The sequence below is a fragment of the Caretta caretta genome, chromosome 7, assembly GCF_965140235.1.
Source record: "Caretta caretta isolate rCarCar2 chromosome 7, rCarCar1.hap1, whole genome shotgun sequence".
Taxonomy (NCBI): domain Eukaryota; kingdom Metazoa; phylum Chordata; order Testudines; family Cheloniidae; genus Caretta; species Caretta caretta.
In genome coordinates this window covers 88,896,752-88,917,379 of record NC_134212.1, presented here as the reverse complement: position 1 = coordinate 88,917,379, position 20,628 = coordinate 88,896,752, and the positions used below count along the sequence as shown (strand labels likewise).

The following is a 20,628-nucleotide window of genomic DNA, read 5'->3' as shown; positions in this document are numbered from 1 at the left end:
TTCTGTCTGCTGTATAATTAATTTTGCTGAGTGTAAACTAATTAAGGTGTTGGGATACAATTGGTTACAATATGTTAGGATTGGTTAGTTAAAGTTCAGTAAAATGATTGATTAAGGTATAGCTAAGCAGAACTCAAGTTTTACTATATAGTCTGCAGTCAATCAGGAAGTGAGTGGGTGTGCGGGGGGGGTGGGGGGTGGAAATGGGAACAGGGAATGGGGGTGGGGAAATTGGAATCATGTTTTGCTAAGGGGGGGAAATGGGAACAGGGACACAAGTAAGGCTTTGTGGTGTCAGAGCTGGGAAGGGGGACACTAAGGAAGGAAACTGGAATCATGCTTGCTGGAAGTTCACCCTAATAAACATCAAATTGTTTGCACCTTTGGACTTCAGGTATTCTTGCTTTCTGTTCATGCGAGAAGGACCAGGGAAGTAAGTGGGTGAAGGAATAAGCCCCTAACAATACCAATACATACATGTTTCTTATTAAAGTGATCTGTAATTTGTACTAAGTTTGCAAGATATTTAGGACAAATGTTCCTTTTGTAGCGCACAGATTACTTGGGTTACAGTTCAGGGCAACTGCACCTGTATGTCCCTTCAGTGGCCCAGGAAAGGCACCACTCCTTGGAGAATGCAGTTTGAACTACTATATGCATACCTTTCCAGAAGGATTGCTTCAAAGGGTTGTTAAGAAAATAGTACATTAGCATTCCCCCCTCCGTACTAGAGAAGATACACACAATGCCACAATAGTACATACATAGCTGCATTTTTAATACAATATACCGCCAAAGGCATTAACCCTAATTCAATAAGGTTTAACTTAATTCAATAAAGTTCAGTCAAGATATTGCAGGAAATCATCAGTCTCACAGCTTATACATACAGTGAGCAAAATAGCAAAACTGAACTCTGCAATGTGGCTTTGACAAGAATTTTGCAGGCACCACAGTATACTCCCGTTTTTCTGAAACCCTGTTATCCAAACCTCTGCATTATCCAAATGCCTTCCTTGTCTCCCAGCACAGGATACAGCCCCTCTGTAGCATGTATTGCATGCTGGAAGACAAGGAAAGGATTCAGATAATGTGGAAGTTCAGATAATTGAGCAGAGACTCCAGGCCAAGACTGAGAGGAGGATGAGCCCCTAGCCACAGGGAAGCCACCCTGCTGCTGAATGGCTCCTGCCATCTCTATTATCCAAACAAAATCTGTGCCCCGCATGTTATTTGGATAATCGGAAGTATACTGTATTTGGTTGTGCTGATTCTCTCATTCTTACAAACCCCATAAAGGAGCAGAGAAAAAGGACAGCAGAAGAAAGAGCACCAGCATAAGTTTAAACAGCTGTGTTGCACTGGTGCAATGCATCTACATTAGGGGTTTACATTGGTACATATTTCCCTAATGTAGACAATCCTTAAGTTCCATTCAGTTGAATTTGTACAAACTCATTAAAGGCAATGAGATTGGAAAAAAGTCACTGACAGCATAATTGAAAACAAAAGTGCTTGTGGATGGGTGTTGAACACTGAAGGTGAAATCCTTGACTCATTTGTCCTGTAGAACCGTTATTGTGAACATGAAACAACTCAGCTTGATTCTAAGATCCTAGAGTAAGTTTGCAGAACTTGCTTTGAAAAAAAAATCTAGAACTTTAACCGAGCATATTTGATACAGAAATCATTGAGGTTGACAATTAACATGGAAATCCACAGTGTCACTTTTCACTTTCCAGTCACTTTACAGACCAGACCTGCTCTTTAAGCCTCACAGAACCTTGTGAGGTAGATATTTTACAGATGGGAAAACTAATGCAGAGCGAGGCCAGATGACTTTCCCATGAATATATAGCAAGTCAATGCAGATCAAGAAATACATTCTGAGAGACTTGACATCTACTCCATTTCTTAAACCACATTCCCTCCCTCATGAATTCAACTACCAATTATATTTACTAAAAAGGTTTTTTTTACCACCCTCTCCATTCCCCTTGCCTATTGATCTTTACTAAGCACCTTTTTGTCTTGTTGTGATCAATTTAAACTGCAAGTATTTAGGGGCAAAGACCATGGATAAATTTTGGCCCCACTGTCATCAGCTGGAGTTTTGCCATTGATTTCAATAAGGCCAGGATTTCACTCAATGTTTTACTCACTATTTAACGTGCTTTATACAAATGTTAAACAATAAACAATACTTTCTCCTCTTTTCTTCTACTATAAACAACATTTCTCAGGTCTAACAGTGCACTACAATACGAATAATGCAGTCATTGGCATGGACTGAAAAATGAATGACCATTGTACATCTGACTTTCATTAAAAGGCAAGTTAGAAATATTTCTGGATAATTCATAATAATGTGCCTATCCACATACAGGTTTTATTTGGGACTATATGTGGAGTTGTCAACATGCAGGAGAATAATTGCTTTTGTGACAGTTCACATCTCATCAGAAGCTGGAAAGTTTAGGAGAATATCTATTTGTGCAAGATTTCTAACTCCAAAATTTTGATTAAGTGGCAGATAAGCAGCTGAATTTTTGGCATATTATTCAAAACATACTAAGCTACGAAGTTTTTGAGGTTCACAATTGTTAATTTTTTAATGACATATCATTATTTAAATGGGGGAAGACACATACACTTCATTTCTACCTCTCTCTCCATGCATCTGAAGAAGTGGGGCTTTTACCCACAAAAGCTTATGCTCAAATAAATCTGTTAGTCTTTAAGGTGCCACCATACTCCTTGTTGTTTTCATTTCTACCTGTTTTCAGTACACTTACAATTAATATTAACTTCAAAACTGCATATTGCTAGCAAAGAATTGTTAAACACAGCTAGATAAAAGGCATGAGGTTACCTGTATAATGTTTTCCCCAGGCCTCATGTCTGTATAAATCTTGACATTGTATGATATGTTGGAGAAGGTTGGCGAGTTATCATTTGCATCAATCACCAGGATATTGACTATAACTGCGGTACTCTCCTGTACACCATCAGAAGCTGTCATCTTCAAAGGAAAAGAGAATACAGAAAAGCACTTTAATGGGGTAGAATTAAGACAAATGCAACTAAGAATAAAATGAACTCTTGCAAGTAAAATCCATTTGTCTTTTTATGTTCAATCTGGCATGTTTTGGCACCTACCAGAAAAATCTGTATACTTTTCTTACTAGACTACCCATATGATGATACCATGGGAATTCAGCTGAAAAGAAGCAATAATGTACTGAATAATGAAACAGAAAAGAGAGTGTAAATATATGCAGTACAATGCCAGAGGACCTGCAATGTGAGACCTCTATTAATCCAGCATTTTCAAATAATCTCACTTTAGCCCAAACCTGCAACAAGCTCAGTACCATTATCTCCCATTGAGATCAATGGGGTTTGAAGGAATTCAGCACCTTCCAAGAGGCACTTGGGATCTTGCAGGATTGGGTTATACATACACACTAACTTTCATTGAATCTCCCATACATGTATGCTTTCTCAATGTCAGCAAGAGCACAGGGAGGTGGCAGAGAGTAGTGGGAAGAATCCTACTTTCAGCCCATTTCCTCCTTCCCCCCAGAACAAGTACATCTCAGGCAATGGGACATTGCCTTTTCACATTACCCTGGTACTGTTTTTTATCTTGACCTGGATGAACCATCCTCTGGTAGTGAGAGGTTAGTTCAGTCTCAGTGTCTATTCAATACTTTGCCTCTCTCCTGACAATGGCCCCAAACTGTATGAAATAATCCTAAATAAGATGGTGGTGATTATTATAATTTCCTATTTGTATTACTGTTGTGCCATGAGGCCCTGAGACTGGTCTACATTGTGCTACGCACAGTGCACCTACAAGTTAGACCAGTGGCTGTCAACCTTTCCAGACTACTGTACCCCTTTCAGGAGTCTGATTTGTCCCACATACTCCCAAGTTTACCTCACTTAAAAAACACTTGCTTACAAAATCAGACCTAAAAATACAAAAGCGTCAGAGCACACTGTTACTGCAAAATTGGTTACTTTCTCATTTTTACCATATAATTATAAAATAACTCAATTGGAATACAAATATTATACTTACATTTCAATGTATAGTATATAGAGCAGTATAAACAAGTCATTGTCTGTATGAAATTTTTGTTTGTACTGACTTTGCTAGTGCTTTTTTTGTAGCTTGCTGTAAAACTATGCAAATATCTAGATGAGTTGATGTATTCCCTGGCAAACCTCTGTGTACCCGCAAGGGAATGCATACCCCTGGTTGAGAACCACTGAGTTAGACAATCCATGCCTCAAAAAAAAAATCTGAATAGACAAGACAAAGGATAAGGAAAAGGAAAAATTATTTTACAGAGGCAGAATTGAGGCACAAAGATAGAAGTGATTTCCCAAAGTCAAATAAAAAGTCCATGGTAAAGCCAGGAACTGAACTCACACCTACCAAGTCCCAGCCCAGTGCCTTAATTACTTTCCCATCCTGTGTTCTTTACTATTTAGAGGGGCAGATTCTCACTCTTTCTGTGCTCGCTTTGCATTGCTCAGACAATCCAAAGGGACCAGACATTCACTGTAACTCCCCTGCTGGGGATTCATGTGATCTGAGGAGCACCCCAGTGGTTTTAGAGCCAGTTCCTATATTGCTCTTCCACAACACCTGGCACAAAATACCTCAATGTATCAGGCAATAGGAAAGGAATGATTGTTGAAGCCTTGGTTTTGTCCCAAGTTTCCTAATAAAGCTCAGAGGCGAAGTATATAGCGTAAGTGACTGGGCTGCTGTCTCAGAAACTCTGGAAAAATGTATATATTCTCCCTCAATCTTCTTGTAATTGCAGGGAATTTTAAATAGTTTCTGGTTCTCTATACTTACACCAAACCAGTACTGGTTTGAAGCTAAATGAATTTCTATAGCCCAGAACTGTGTAGGGGAGGATTTTTTCATCAAATGGATACTATGAGCATGTGTTTATTGGTCAAAATTAATGATATTATTAATAATTAAACCATCAAACTAGCAATGTTGTCAATATGAGCAAGATGTGGAAAGGAAACCAGCATTTGAAAATAATCTCACTTTGGACCCAAACCTGCAAAGAACTGCATACCTTTAGCTCCCGTTGAAATCAATGGGAATTGAAGTAATTTGGCACCTTCCAAAAGGCACTTGGTATCTTGCAGGATTTGGTTGAACATACACACTAGAATTTCCTAAATTTCTCTGAACCGCTCACACATTTATGCCTCCTCAATGTCAGCAAGAGAGCAGGGAGGTTGCAGCGAGTAGTGGGAAGTGGGAATAGTCCTACTTTCAGCCCTCTTTACCTACCAGATAGATGCCTAGGTAAATGGGAGAAGTAAGCTATTTTATTAAAAAGGATGAACTAACTTACTCCTCCTTCACCTAGATCCAGGGAGGAACAAGGAAGAGAGCAACTCTGAGTCAGAATTCATTCCTTGGTCTGTTCCTTGGGTGCTACAGCTACACACTACATCTTATTCAAGACAAATTATAAAGTAACGATCTAGCCCTAAATGATTCCTATCCTCCAAGTGAGCATTAATTTGTGTATGAGAGAGAGCAGAGGACAGCCTATTCAAAAGCATATGTTCTGTTTTATTTTTTCTCTGTCATATCAAAACATTCTGTTTGTAAATACCATATTGGCTTTTTCAACATTAAAATGCTATAATACCTGAGCAGTTCCTGGTGTGTTTTTGAAATAATATTGCTTACCGAGAAGGTGTATAGCTGCTGGAGCTCTCTATCAACTGGTTGGAGTAAGGTGAGGTAACGGGTTATACCAGTCTGAGTCACAGTGAAAAATGTATTATAATCATTTAGGAAAAGACGGAGCTGTGGATCCTTTGTCTTCAAAGAGAAAGAAATAAATATTTATTAATATGTAATATATATGTAAATATTCAAAAATCATGCAAGCATTAATTATAGTGTAAATGAGCAGAATTATTATTATTATTATTATTATTATTTATTTGTATTACTGTGGTGCCTCTGAGCCTTTGTGCTAGGTGCTGTACAAACCAAAAGATGGTCCCTGCCTGAAAGAGTTTACAATCCACAGTACCATTACTGATAGAGTCTCTAAAACAGCAAAACACCCTAAATTGCTTTCATTAGCCCACTTTTAAAATGTAATATTCTGAAAAAATATTTGAAAATAAATTTAAAAAATTTAGGGAACCTCCCCCCAAAAAACATTTAAAAAAAAACCACAAAAAAACCCTAATAAAATAGGATGATAACATTTTGACTTTTAAACAGATAATTCTTAAAACTGCATTTTACTTTATCAAGATAAAGATTCTAATCTCTGATTCATAGCATTTGTCCTCATAGCATATCTTGAGAAATCTTCCCATTTGCTTAGTGCAGCAATAAAATGTTCAGATAAACAATGTCTACCACATGCTGAAGATTAGTATCTGGTTGTTGCAGAAACTCTGTAGTACAAAACATTCAGGCATATCCTTGTATATCAGAAGAAAAAAAACATTTATACACAGATAAAAATAAGGATAATTACTTTGACCATAAATGAAAATAAACCTCAGAATCTAGAAACACTATAGTTTAATATTCATTTTGATTTTGAAATAACATTTTTAGGAAACGTATGTGATATATTTTGGCAGCTCAAGACTTCTCTAAACAGTCTAGTAGGGAAAATTCCCATGCTTTGAATTCCCCATCCTATGAAGTTTAGCAGCTGTGCAGATGCAATTTAACTTGAATGTGCCAAAAGGTATGAGTAGGTTTAAAAGACATACTAAACGACTGACCTGGAACTCACCCTAGTTTGTATTCCTTTACATAGCTTGAGTAGATAATGGTTATTTCAATGGTGTGGGGAAAAGCAACAACAACCCTTTCCAGAGAAGAGGCTGTCAGACTGCACTTTGGAACAGACAGGACACCGACTGTCTGAAAAAGGGACAGACTAGAACTGCCATGAGAGAGCGTCAGAAAGGGCCATATTCCTTATCAAAAGTTACTCAAGAGATGTGATGTTTAATGGCCAGAACCTGTGGATTAGCTCTTTAGCAACCAGCTTAGCTTGAGAGTGGGGGGTCTATAGGAAGCTGCAAAAGGGGCTTTAAGTACATTGTGGATCCCTGATCCTCAGGCTGCTGGATGACAGGTCTGTCTTGAGGAACAATTTAGAGCAACCTTAGGAGGGCACCAAAACTCTGGCCATGGAGACAGCCCTACTTTGGAGCAGGGAACAACACAATCATGCCCAATCTATGTCAGTTGCAGATTCCCCTAGACCAGAGGAACCCCTAATTGGTTAGTTAAGCTATCTTTCTATGCATTTTTTGCTGTTGCAATGACACAAAACCAGAGGAATGGGCACCTTTTATTTAACTATGTATCTAACCTGCTACACTGATTTTACTGGATCTTTTGCGGTTACTATGTATTGCAGTTAACTTTTTAAACACTTTAATTTTATTTTCTCTCCGATTTTTTGAAAATAAATGCCCCTTTGATTTTTATATAATCTGACTAGAACCTACTAAGTGCTTTTTAAATTTGGGACACACTACCTCTGCTATTTTTCAGCATGGCTACTAGTTACCTGAGTTCATTTCTTGAAGTAGATAGGAGAGATTATGGCAAGGGCTGCTATGTGACTGATCAGAATAGAAAATGGATCTTAAGTGGCTTTAATTTAACTGGCTGTCGCCCCTCCACACTTACCCACCCCTGCCAAAATTAGTCACACAGAAATTGTCTAAAATGGTACAGACCAAGGGAAAGAAGGCCAAAGCAATATTATTGATCAAATATTACAGCTATTACCATCTTCACCAAATCCAGTGGTTGCAAAACGCCTATTTGTCTTAAAAAAATGCATTTTGAGGTCCTTTCCCTACACCCACGCACACATATCAAAGTGAAATACTTCAAAATAAGATCTTCATTTCACTATTTTTTAGCACCTAAGGAGGAAATGGACATACTCTACATTTATATGTCAGTGCCACTAACTGAAATCTGAAGCTTCAACTTGTTATGGCTTTTAGATTCTCATCTCACAAAAGAATTCTATAGACAAAACCAGACAAATATATAGCCACACGGTTATGAACACTAAAACACAGTGTCAAAAGGTGTAATATTATTTTTCTGAGAGCACTGTTCTTGTTCTAAGAGCATTTATTCAAACTGTATCATAAACAACTTTCCTAAAGATCAGTTATTTCCTTCTACTCCTAGCTAATCAACTATGCAGAAAGATTTAGGAATTGAAAAGGTACTTCAAGTGAAAAACCTTAAGATTCTCATGGCCTAGCAGGCATAACTGAAACATTTCAACACCCTGAAACAAAAGAACTAAAAATATAATACTGTAATAAACAGTTGCAAACACAGAATAGGGCAAAAAGATGAAAAAAATATTTAATTTTGCAGTCCAAAGTACTCTAGGACACCGAAGCACAGGTTTTGGAAGACAAAGATTACACTATTTAAGTCCTAGAGCTAGAAAAACACTTCAGTTGCTAAAAACTAAGTGCAAGAAGTGTTACAAATGAGTGGTTTCCTGTCACTTAAAGATTCGCTGTAACCACGACAACTGTCAGTAAAATTAAAACTCTTTTCGCCATTAACAGTCCAAAGAAAGAAAAAGGGGTGTCCATTATGTTTTTTCCAGGAGAAGTGGTGGCAATGACTGTTTACTTGTAGACGCTATAAAGTTAAACACAAAACTGTATTTTCAGAAAATTCCAAGCCATTATTTTTTAGATCTAGGGTGACCAGATAGCAAGTATGGAAAAATCAGGGCAGAAGGTGCGGGGTAATAGGAGCCCATATAAAAAAAAAAGCCCCAAATAGCAGGACCATCCCTATAAAATTGGGGCATTTGGTCACCCTATCTCTATATGGTACTGAGTCAGCACAGGCTCGATTCAACGAAAGGATTTGTTTATAACTCTAAGAATGTTCATTCTAATTTAGTTCTTTGAACCTTTCCACTTCATTTAAAATCGCACAAGTGATTCCTCAATACTGTGTGACCTTCAAGCCAAATCAGTCTTATATGGTTCCTGCTTTCACACAGTTTTGGACAAGATTAATTTCACTTTCTGGATGACTTTTGTTTCAAACATATAATCATGTTGGATTCCCTGGGTTCCATTATAACCCTTTGCTTTTGACCATCTATGTGTTCTATTACTTTCTTTGAGGTCCATCAATGGAATATGGATGCTTTTTTCTATGCTAAAGACCCTTCTTTATTCATCGCAGACATTAGAACGGTCATCTCAAAGCAAGTGAATACTTGGTGAGTATCTAGAATGGAATATTGGGAAGATGGTTGTGATAGGACTGATACGGTGAAAGAGACATACTCCTCCACAAAGCTATAATAATGCAAGTTACCATTCTCTTCAATCTCATCCATCATTAACAAAAACTGCCAGGTAAATTCTGATTGCAGTTTAGGCTTAATGTCAGGAAAAAAATCTCTGACTTGCAAATTGAGCAGATTTGATATGGGAGACACTGAGACTAACTAACTAATGGAACACTATATGTCACTTTTGTGATCACGATTATAAATATAATCATATTTTTTTAAAATAAGGATTGAACATAAGCACTATCATTCTTGACTACTACAGTGCGTATTTGAGGTTCTCTCTGCCAAATTGTCTGCAAAGGTCTGAGCAGATCAGATAGAACCAGCAATCAGAAACCACACGTAATAGTGTAAACTAACAACATGCAGCTAAGAACCACTTCAAGCATGCAGAACAAACCTCATATGTTTTATCTTGGCACTATTTAGACTATTTATTTACCCAGCTGATAAGTAATCAATGTAATTTTCTGTAGCAATGACAATTTATTTTGTAGCAGGATATATATTTATCTGCTGAATATATAAAATAGTTGTAACATATCCCTGTTAAAACTCCATTGATTTAAGTGGGCTTACAGCAGAAATGAATATGGCTCACTGTATTTAAAGTGTTACAGGCAGACTTCTCTAAATAACCAATAGTTGCAAAGTTTCCCAGCTTTACTGAAATAAAAATGAAGGAAAGAGAAACCAAAGCACACAATTCCAACCAAAATATAGTTTCACACACTCAACACCCAGTACCTACAGGAATGGCATCTGGTACAAGCTACAAAACAAAAATGATATAAAATGAATAAATACAAACAAAAACACATATAAAGCAATTATGTACTTTATGAAAATGGAAACAACAACAGTTACAAATCTGAAACAATTAACTGAGCTGCAAAAAGCATTCACAATGCGCACTGAACCCATTTATACTGAGCCTGGGTTAGAGTTTGTTCTACTTCCCAATCTCAAATCAGTTCATGAAAATTTGCAAATCTGGGCAGAGGGTCACTTTCAGTTCACACAACCCGGTTCCCTCCTACTGAAGTTCATTTTCTTTACAAAAAAAAAAGTCCTATAGAATTTAATAAGAATAAAATCAATAGCTTCTACAGAAATTACTCTTAACACTGACAGAATCAATAGAAAATGATATCTGTTCTACAGGTTTTTGAACCACCCTGTAAAACTTGATAGAAGGGATATAATTCTCTATAAATTTCTAGAGGACTTTCCTGTAAGTTCCCAGAACAAGCCTCAATACCCAAAGAGTGCCTCTGGTGGCATGTCCACACACTTCCTGCCCCATCTTGAAGCCAATTAGCTTCCTTCCAAGACGTCAGAAGGAAATGAGTGGTCCTCTTCAGGGAAAGAGCCCCATATAGGTCATTTCCCAATCCCATAAAGGATTCCTCTACCCATATTGTGTAGCAGGAAGCAGCAAAGAGGCTGCATCTGCAACTAAACTCTGGCTGTACCAGGACTAAGAGACAACCCAAATCCCTTGCATGCCGTAGAGCTGCATCTCATCCCCTAAAACACTCTTGATGGATTAAGGCAGTGACCCATACTGTCATACCCCAGATAACCTGCTTGGGGTCAGGGAAGTTGCCATTCAGCACTCTAAGGCAACTGTCAAGTAAAAAATCCTGCCATGTGACAGAACAGAAAGGGTGGATGGGATGGGAGTGGCATATGTCACCATCACTTCTAATGAAGATAGCATAAGGAAAGTTTGTGGAATTGTCCTAAACCCAAGGAAAAGGAGATCAGAATATAAGTGAAAGAGAGGATTTTTTTTCTTTTTTTTACATTATTGAAACGTCACAAAATGTGTCTTTTCATCTTTTCCCCCCTAGCTTGTTTTATACACTCCTCTTCAATAAGAATTAGCACAGAGTGCTATTTTTAACAGTGTTGATGGGAATAGCCCACACAACTAGGCTGATTAGCCTACAGGATATCAATGACTCATAGACCACATCAACCAGATAGCCCTGCAGTTCTTTGAAAAATATAATCTTCAGGAAAGCAAAGGAGGAAGAACCCACAGTGCAGATGGAAAATGTCTTATTAGCTTATTGAAAGTCTCAGAGTCTTCTCCTTCTGCAAATAATCCCTTGGACAAAGAATACAGTACAAAGATGCCAAGATGACAAAGCAATGCAGGAACAAACAATGAATAAAAGATAACTTATAACTATCTCCTTAGGTGATGGAGATCAGAAAGGAGACTATTTCTTGGCTGTTTTTTGGGGACCCTACTCTTAGGGTCTGACTTCTTTAGGTGAGGGGACTACATAAGGCCAATATGTACTTCTGGAAGGTGTTCTGATACTATGATGAGAGTGGTATAGGAACCACAATAGAGCAGAACAAAGCAAGGGACCCACCTGATCCCTAGTGATAAGGTATTCCATAAGGTTTCAGTGTGATGTAGAACATTGCGCTGTATGTCAAAAATATATACACTTGCTCCAAGATTCAAGAAGAAGTGAGCAGCAGACCTATTGAGAGTATGCAAGCGAGGATAAAGAGGGAAAAGAATAGTGGTGATGTTACGGCAGGGGCTCTATTATAGACCATCAAATCAAGAGGAGGAAGTAGCTGAGGCATTCTCCAAGCAGTAACAAGATTAACTAACACACATGAACTAGTATTAATGGGGGATTTTAACTTCCCTGATATCTGTTGGAAGACTAATACAATACAGTAAAACATAATACATCCTGCAAGTGCTTAGCACATGTGGCAGACAACTTTCTGATTCAGAAAGTTGAGGAAACAACTACAGGGTCATGCATTTTGGATCTGGTTTTGACCAGCAGGGATGAATTCGTTTTAAACACAAAGGTGGTTGGGAACTTGGGAGGAAGTGATCATGATCTGATAGAATTCAAAATCTTAAGGAAAGGAGGACATGAGAACAGCAAAACAAGGACACTGGACTTCAAAAAGGCAGATTTCAACCAACTCAGGGACATATTAGGCACAGTCCCAGGGGAAAAAACAGTTAGGAAGAAAAGGAGTTGAAAGGGGGCTGGCAGTTCCTAAAAGATGTAACTCTAGAGGCTCAACATCAAGCTACTCTGATGCAGAAGAAAGATAAGAGCCACAGGAGACCAATGTGTCTTCATAAGGAGCTTTTTAGCTATCTAAAAACCAAAAGGGATACATGTGGGAAATAGAAGGAGGGGCTGTTACGTTATCTGATTAAAATATGACCATATAGATCATTGTTGCAACCAATGTACAAAATGTGGCATGTAAGATGTCTATGGAAAGGTTGTGCTATTTGTATGCATGAATATGATTGTGCTATTTGTATGCATGTATCATTTTTGTATTTGATGTTGGCTATATACCTGTATTTCAAATGTTTGCTCCTGAGGTAACACCCACAAGGTAGTTAGCCAGCACATCTTGGAGGGACTATTCAAATTAAGTGGCTCATCAAGGAGCACTTAACTTACAATGGAAGATGCCTATCTACTCTTAACAGACTTTCCTGCTCTGACTAGGCAAAATCATGCACGGACATATGACTTGTCCACAATAGAGCAGAACAAAGCAAGGGACCCACCTGATCCCTAGTGATCTGAGTATCTCCATGGAAGTGGGTGATCTAGCCACTCTGCCTCTGAAAATTAATCCTTGGCTTCAAAGTACTAATGCTGAAGGCACCTACATAATGAATACTTAATATCATACTCAAGTTCCATGTCTGAGATTGTGAACTGGAAGCTATTATTAACAGTAACTCTTAGCTTTATATTATGAGAGAGGGAAAAGCGTTCATTAATTTTCCCAAGTTTTCAAATTCACAGATGCATAAAGCAAATTACTGCACCCCAGAGGTTTGTCCATCATGTTAATTTTGCAATGGATCTTTTATTTTCATTTTTAACTTAAGGTGCATGATGAAATTATGCGCTGTGTTTAGTCTTGCTTTAGAAAATTATGGGCAATATGTAAATGAGAACCGACTGACTTGAGCTAGCAGAGTTCCTTCATTAGTTCACAGGGCTGAAACCACACAAGATATAATACAGAAAATCTATTGTACTTCCACCCGATTCCCCCATTTCGCTTGTTGTCATTATGTCTGTCTGTTTAATGAGGTACGAACCAGCTTTTTTCAGAAAAAAGTCACATTATAGTATTAGTTGACTAAAATACATTAATGTACATTTAGTTATTAATGCCAATATCTTTTTGGAGAATTTCTGTGATCAGTTAGGCCATACACCGTCCACAATCAGTTTTGGATGTCTCTGCAAAACACTGATTTACAGTATCTTAAAGACCACTGGATGAAAAGAAAAATATTTCAACACTATATAGAAACAATTGTTATAGAATAAGTGGCAAGGAGTCTTGTGGCACCTTATAGACTAACAGATGTATTGGATCATAAGCTTTCGTGGGTAAATACCCACTTCATCGGATGCATGTAGAATGTTATAGCATATTTATTTTATTTTATTTACTTCTTTCTTCATTTTTTATTCCTTGTAAATTTGCATGAAAACAAAATTTTCTAACTGCAAAAGCATTAATGTGTTTCTATTGCTTATTCTCCACCTGATGTTTTAGGTCTTAAAGCCTGGTTGGTGGGTATTGGCATATGTCCATTGACTTCAATCCTTGTAAAGTTATGTAGCTCTGTTGGAGATGTAGAACTGGACAAAAAATTTCCATCAAAACTATTTCTGGAGTGGAATACTTTTTGGAAATATTTCATCACTTTGAATAATACGGGTGAAATTGACTCCAGTCACAGCTAACTAAATACAATTGATTCATTTAAGAGACCCTGGGGGAAATCTTTGCCTTTCTATGGAGCATGGGTCATTTCCAAGTTTAAACTAGTGTAAATGGTGAATTCTCTGTAACTTGAAGTCTTTAAATCATATTTTGAGGACTTCAGTAACTCAGCCAGAGATTAGGGGTCTATTACAAGAGTGGGTGGGTGAGATTCTGTGGCCTGAGATGTGCAGAAGGTCAGACCAGATGATCATGATGGCCCTGCTGATCTTAAAGTCTAGGAGGCTATGATTAGTATTATGAATATTTATGCTATGATACAAAATTCATCAACTCCATTAAGTTAATTAAACTAACAATTGCGATTCTTAGAAAAATACATTTTCAGCACATCAAACATACAACTCCCATGGATACCAAAATCATAGAAGCATAAAGCTCTATCTGCACTGACATTTGAAACTGCATTAACAGTTTGTCACAAGACTCATGAATATGTCCAAACTTGAATTTATTTGTGTTTTAACAACAGTTCATTAACACTCATTAAATAACACAACAGAAATGTCTACTGTAGGAAGAGCACAAATTTTAGTTGCAAGACATTAGTCCCCAGTAGTCTACAGTTAAACATGAGAGATGCGATGGGTGAGGTAATATCTTTTATTGGACCAACTTCTGTTGGTGAGATAGACAAGCTTTCAAGCTTACACAGAACTCTTCTTCAGGTCTAGGAAATGTACTCAGAGTCACAGCTAAATACAAGGTGGAACAGATTGTTTAGCATAAGTAGTTAATGTATTTCAAGGAATCATTCAAGGTGAAGCGGCCAGTTAGCCATGACTGGCAACAAACATTTGTGTGGTCTCTACATTAGAATTTACTGTCATGTGAGTTAACATGCATTAATTAACATATTAAAACATGACTAAAATTTCACTTGTACACATACCTCATCTGTTAATGGAAAGGTGCTAATAGAGTTTGAAATGTTAATGTAGACAAGGACTCAGCAATACATTATTAGTTTTGCCGTAAACACTGCACATGATGAATTACCAAGTTGTGGATTTTTAAAAAATATCTGACTTTCAGCAGTTTTGATTATTACTCTTTGGGAAGTGGTCAGATAGTACAGTGATGCGTGCCATTATAAAAAAAAACAAAAAAACAAAACTTGGATGAATGAATAGATAGAACTTCAGGTTCTCAAGCCTCCAACTCTCCTATTCCTCTCTGGTCTGTCTAAAATGCTATCGCCAAACCTATATCTACTTCCCTACACACTGACCTTGTCTCCCCACATTTTCAGTCTCCACACTGGCTTCCCCCTCTTCTCTCACTTAATCGTCAAATTTCTCTTCACCTTAAAGACTTGGCCTGTTTAATTCAGCTTCACTCCCTGTCTTTTCTTTGCTCATTCCCAATTGTATGCCTTCTTTCTTCCTAAAAATATCATGAGTTCTAAACTAATTCCAAACTTGGTACATTTGATGTTCAAGTTCAGTTTTGACTCTGGAAAAACAAATTCTGTACTGTTACATTTCCCCCCTTTAAAAACAATACAAAATAAAATTAATAAAATACTGTTAATGGTCACAAACAGGACAAGGTTGCATTAGAATAGAACGTTTTACATAGTGTAGGCTTCTGTTCAGTTAGAACAACATGCTTTAAAAATTAGATTATCCTTGAAGAGCAATCATTTAAATTAACGGTGATTTAAAATAAAAAATTTTAAAAAGTTTAAACCTTTAAATCCAAAAATATTCTAACGGGTTTGTGAAACCTTAACTTCTGCCAAGTTCTTTTGACCCAAGTACACAGATAACCTTAGCTGTAATGCCATATAGTTCAAATACATAAATGCTTCAGACCAAATTCAACCCTGGTGTAAGCAGATGCAACACCCATTTAAGGCCCAGGGGTTGAATTTAGCACTTCATACCTATATTTATAGAAGAGAAGACGAATGTAAGCAAACTTTTGCTTCACTGGAAGTTGCAACCCCTTTGATTAGAGCTGAATTTGGCCTGAAGAATTAATCTCTCTGAGACGTATAGGACCTGAATCACCACTGCATTACCCAGTCAGTGGAGTCAAACTGACACAAGAATGGATAGCTCAGTGCTGAATTACGCCTGTGGTTTTCAGAGATGGGGAATATATTAAATAATTTCCTGAACATTTGTTTGAATAAAAACCCACTTCTGTGTTCACTTTATGTAATTCTACATGCAAATAAATTCACTGATCGGAATGTTCATGATGATAGCAAATTTTAAGCAAGTATTACAGGATAGTAACCAAAGTCAGTTTTGAACTCAGAAAAGTACTTTCGTTGGAAATCTGGAAACATTCAGACAGCTAAGAAACATAAATGATACCATGTAACCAGTAAATCATTGTATAAACCTCTACGCAGGCAGAATCAAAATCAATCACCACAGCTGAAATTTCAAATATTGACTACTCACAATGAAGTACTCATGAAAAAACTACTGATCAAGATTATCTGCAGAAATGATTCAGCAAATAATTTCAAATAGCAACCAAACTTTTTTATTAACTACTTGTGGATAATTCAAATTCATTAATTAAATTACTTACTACATTATAAATAAGTGAATAAATAAAAACAAACTGTTTGACTGTATATGGTGTACTGTATATAAATGATAATTTACCTTATTTCAAAGGCTTCAGTCACAATATTTTAAGTGTTTAAAAATGGACATTTCTAAGCATATATACAAACTTTAAACACATATAAGGATGGTCCAATAAAAAGAAAGAGAAACACACCTCTTCTACATCATTGTCCAAAGCTATGATTTGTAGTGGAGAAGTCGAATTCTGGTTGTCAGAGATGGTTGTGCCCACTGGGGAGGATTCCAGAATAAACCCCTCGTATAGAGATTCTGTGAAGTAAGGCTTCTGATTGTTCTCATCCAGGACTTCAATATGTAAATTGGCAAAGGCAGGAAGTGGATGACCATTGTCTTGTTCTGCCTAAAAAGACATAAATCTGATTGGCTATGGACTGTTTTTATATAATTTATTAACCTCTTTATAGAGTATATAATTGACTCAGCTTAAGTACAACTATGAATAGTCAATAATTACTACTGCTTTACTTTCAAGGGTAACAATACTTTCACACAGATAACTAATATTTAGTATTTCTCTGCTTATTTTGAAACATCACATCTGAGAAAAGACATATATACTAACCAAAGAATTAACTAGCAAAGCAGATACTATAGGTTTAATCATGTTGCCCACTGATTTTAATAACTAGAGAGAAACTCAAGACATGTACAGTATTAGTAAACATCATTGTTATGAAAAATCTCTTGCAATGAAGATGAGAGAAGCCACAAATCTCTGCATAAATATATTCATTGGACAATATAATTACCACCTAGACTGGGGTGGGCAAACTTTTTTGCCCGAGGGCCACATCTGGGTATGGAAATTGTATGGCAGACCATGAATGCTATATCAGGTACAAACAGTAGCGCATTCAGGGTGAAGAAAAGTGTTTGGAGTGAAGAGAAAAATTAAGTGTAGATACTATCATGGTTGTTATTTTGTCCAAAACGAATGATGACACTTGTTCAAAAATTCATAAGAAACACATTCAGAGCACAAAGTTACTTGGAAAAATCTTCCACTCTGCATATGTCAATTGTTAAGTGAGGAGACAGAAATAGTGACATCAGCATACATTTAAAAAAATACCTAAAATTGTATCTACTTTTGTTTGACTATTTTTTAACTCAGATATAGAGGCAGATCTTGCAACTGGATCCAGGCAGGCAGAACTCTATGCCTGAAATTAATATGGGTCTGTTTGGATGCAGGACTTTGCACAAACAGCTGTCATCCAGGCCTCACAGAAATCAATTGGAAATTTGCTAACATCTTCACTGGACCCAGGATTTCACCAAACTGCAGGATCAGAGCCATAATTTTTATCTATTGTTGTTCTTCCATGCCTATGGGATACTGGAAATCACTATAACTTATTTTTTGTTAACAACCTTTAATTCATTGTAACAGGGTGTGACACCTCTTGTGGGCTGTCTTGGGAATTAACTCTGCGCCCTCTTCTGGTGGTGTCTCATGCAGCGTCACTTCTGCTCCAGGGACCCATGTCACTCCAAGGACCACAGCGTCCTCTTCATGACACAGCCCTCCCTCTGTGCCACACTCTATGCACCCCCTTCCGGGGGAATGTACCACAGTCCAGCCACTTCCCTCAGTGGCAACTGCAGCCCAACGTCTGGCCACTTCCTCAGTGGTGATGGTGGAGGGGAGGAACCCAGGCCTGCCCCCTATTCTGGGTCTCAGCCCAGGGACTCTGTAGATGGCTGCAACTTGCTGCGTCCTCTCTGACTCCTCTATAGATGTCGCTGGGCCACTTCCACGCAGCCCCAGCACCCTCTTTGCTGTTGCCTCAGGGCAGATCCCTGCAGCCCACTAAGAGCTGCCTTTCACTTCCTGGGTCTCCGCTTGCAGTACTGCTTTTTCCAGGGTGCTTGCTGCCTTCAGCCTGCGAAGCAGCCAGTCCTTCTCCCTCCTCAAGCTCCAGGGAGTGAAGCTGCTCTGCAGCCCTTCTTATATGGGCCTGCCCAGCCCTGGTTGGCTGCTCTCACAGCCCTTCTCTGATTGGCTGCCTCCCATACAGCCTCCCTAGGGCTCTATTAGCCTCTTAGAGACCAGTGTCAGGCAGGCGCAGCATCATATTCATCTTAATTAAAACAAAATATAACAGAGAAAATAATAAAAATTGAAGTAAATCAGGCCCCAATTTACAACATGCAGGAGGAGGGCTGATGCTTTTTCTTGGAACCCCATTGACTTTAAAAGGACTCAGTTTGGGCACAGCAGTCAGCCCATGTATTGTAAATTGTAGGACTGGGACCGTAATTATTATGATTATATGAGTCTAGAATCTTTCAAGTAAGTGTACTGAATACCATTTGATAGAGCAGCAGTTAAACATAATAGGAAAAATCCTGGCTCTATTGAAGTCAGTGGGAATTATGCCACTGATTTCAACAGGGCCAGAATTTCATCCTATATGTACATTCCATATCGTATTAACTGGAATTGTATAATATACAGTATTGGAAAATATCCCATGTGATTTCTATATAGTTAATATTCTTACTATATTACAGATTTCAAATTTGACAAATCAGTTATATTTTGCTTTAATTGAGGAGCAACAAACTTAACAAAAAGACACTAGCCAAAAACCCGTAGTTCCTACTCAGGTAAAATCTTCATTTGGGACAGTGGAAGACGTTAGGAAGCAAAGCTCCTATTGTTTAGATGTTTATGGCAAAAGGCTCCGAATACTTGACAGAAACCCCCCCTTTTAAAAGAAAATCAGGAACGCACTAAGCTGCAGCTAGAAACGCCTTGTATTTTCTCTCGACCATGAAAAAATGGGTAGTGATAAACACCCATTTTTTCATGGTCTGTGTGTATAAAAAATCTTCTGTATTTTCCACAGTATGCATCCGATGAAGTGAGCTGTAGCTCACGAAAGCTCATGCTCAAATAAATTGGTTAGTCTCTAAGGTGCCACAAGTACTCCTTTTCTTTTTGCAAATACAGACTAACGCGGCTGTTACTCTGAAACCTGTTAAATTTGCACACATTATTGCTTTTCAGATCCAATATCTTATATATGTGGCCCAGAGGTTAAAACTCACTGCAGAGTAGTTTTACACAGTACTAGTTTTGATTGACACAGATTTTTGTATAATTTAGAATCCTTTGGAATAGTAAAATAAAAAAAATATTTAAAATGGAAAGGGAGAAAAAAACCTATTTTCTACTGATCCCTACACTATATATTTATGCATTACTAGGAATGGACCTAATACTCGTAATAAATGAGGAATTATAATATAAACCCTCTCTACCTTTCAAGAGATTTAGCTGAAAGGGGGAAGGGAACTTGACTGAAATTTCCCTACATGGTATAGGATACCTTTTACAGTTCTTAAGGTAGAAAAGAATAAAATACATTTTTCCCTGTCTTACATACCATATAACCTCACTGAATTTGGTTTAGCATGATTAAAGTGAGGGAAATATTTTAATCTCCACTTTCCTGCCTTTCAGGATTTTACCAAATATAGACAACTGTGTATTGTATGCATGCAAAACATGTGACATTTTGTGTTAGGACTCAGAGTAAGCTCAGAAATGAGATGAGACACCAACACTCATATCTCGCTTGAGGATGAGGAGTATTTTCCCCTCCTCCCAATTTCTCCCCTAATATCCATGAGAAGTCTCATGGAAGTAGGAGTTTAATCATAAATACACCAGTGATTACTTCCTTACAAGCACTGCAAAACTCCCTTACATTAACATATGCTGCTTAAGCAGAAAGAGTGTTGAGAATCTGAAGAGAAGTCCTGTATTTAATGAGAAATCTTCAAAT

The 20,628-nt window shown here is 37.6% G+C and overlaps 1 protein-coding gene across 7 annotated transcripts in view; it reads right to left on the bottom strand.

Annotated features, from left to right (window-relative positions):
* PCDH15 (protocadherin related 15) overlaps positions 1-20,628 on the bottom strand; it is a 1,356,473-nt gene that overhangs the window by 333,812 nt on the left and 1,002,033 nt on the right. For all 7 annotated transcript variants that reach the window (XM_048859211.2, XM_075130916.1, XM_048859220.2 and 4 more), the window contains 3 exons: positions 16,965-17,171; positions 5,741-5,875; positions 2,873-3,022 (listed from right to left, as the gene is read on the bottom strand). In XM_048859211.2, the coding sequence (XP_048715168.2) occupies positions 2,873-3,022; positions 5,741-5,875; positions 16,965-17,171 (492 nt within the window). The remainder of the gene's footprint in view (positions 1-2,872; positions 3,023-5,740; positions 5,876-16,964; positions 17,172-20,628) is intronic.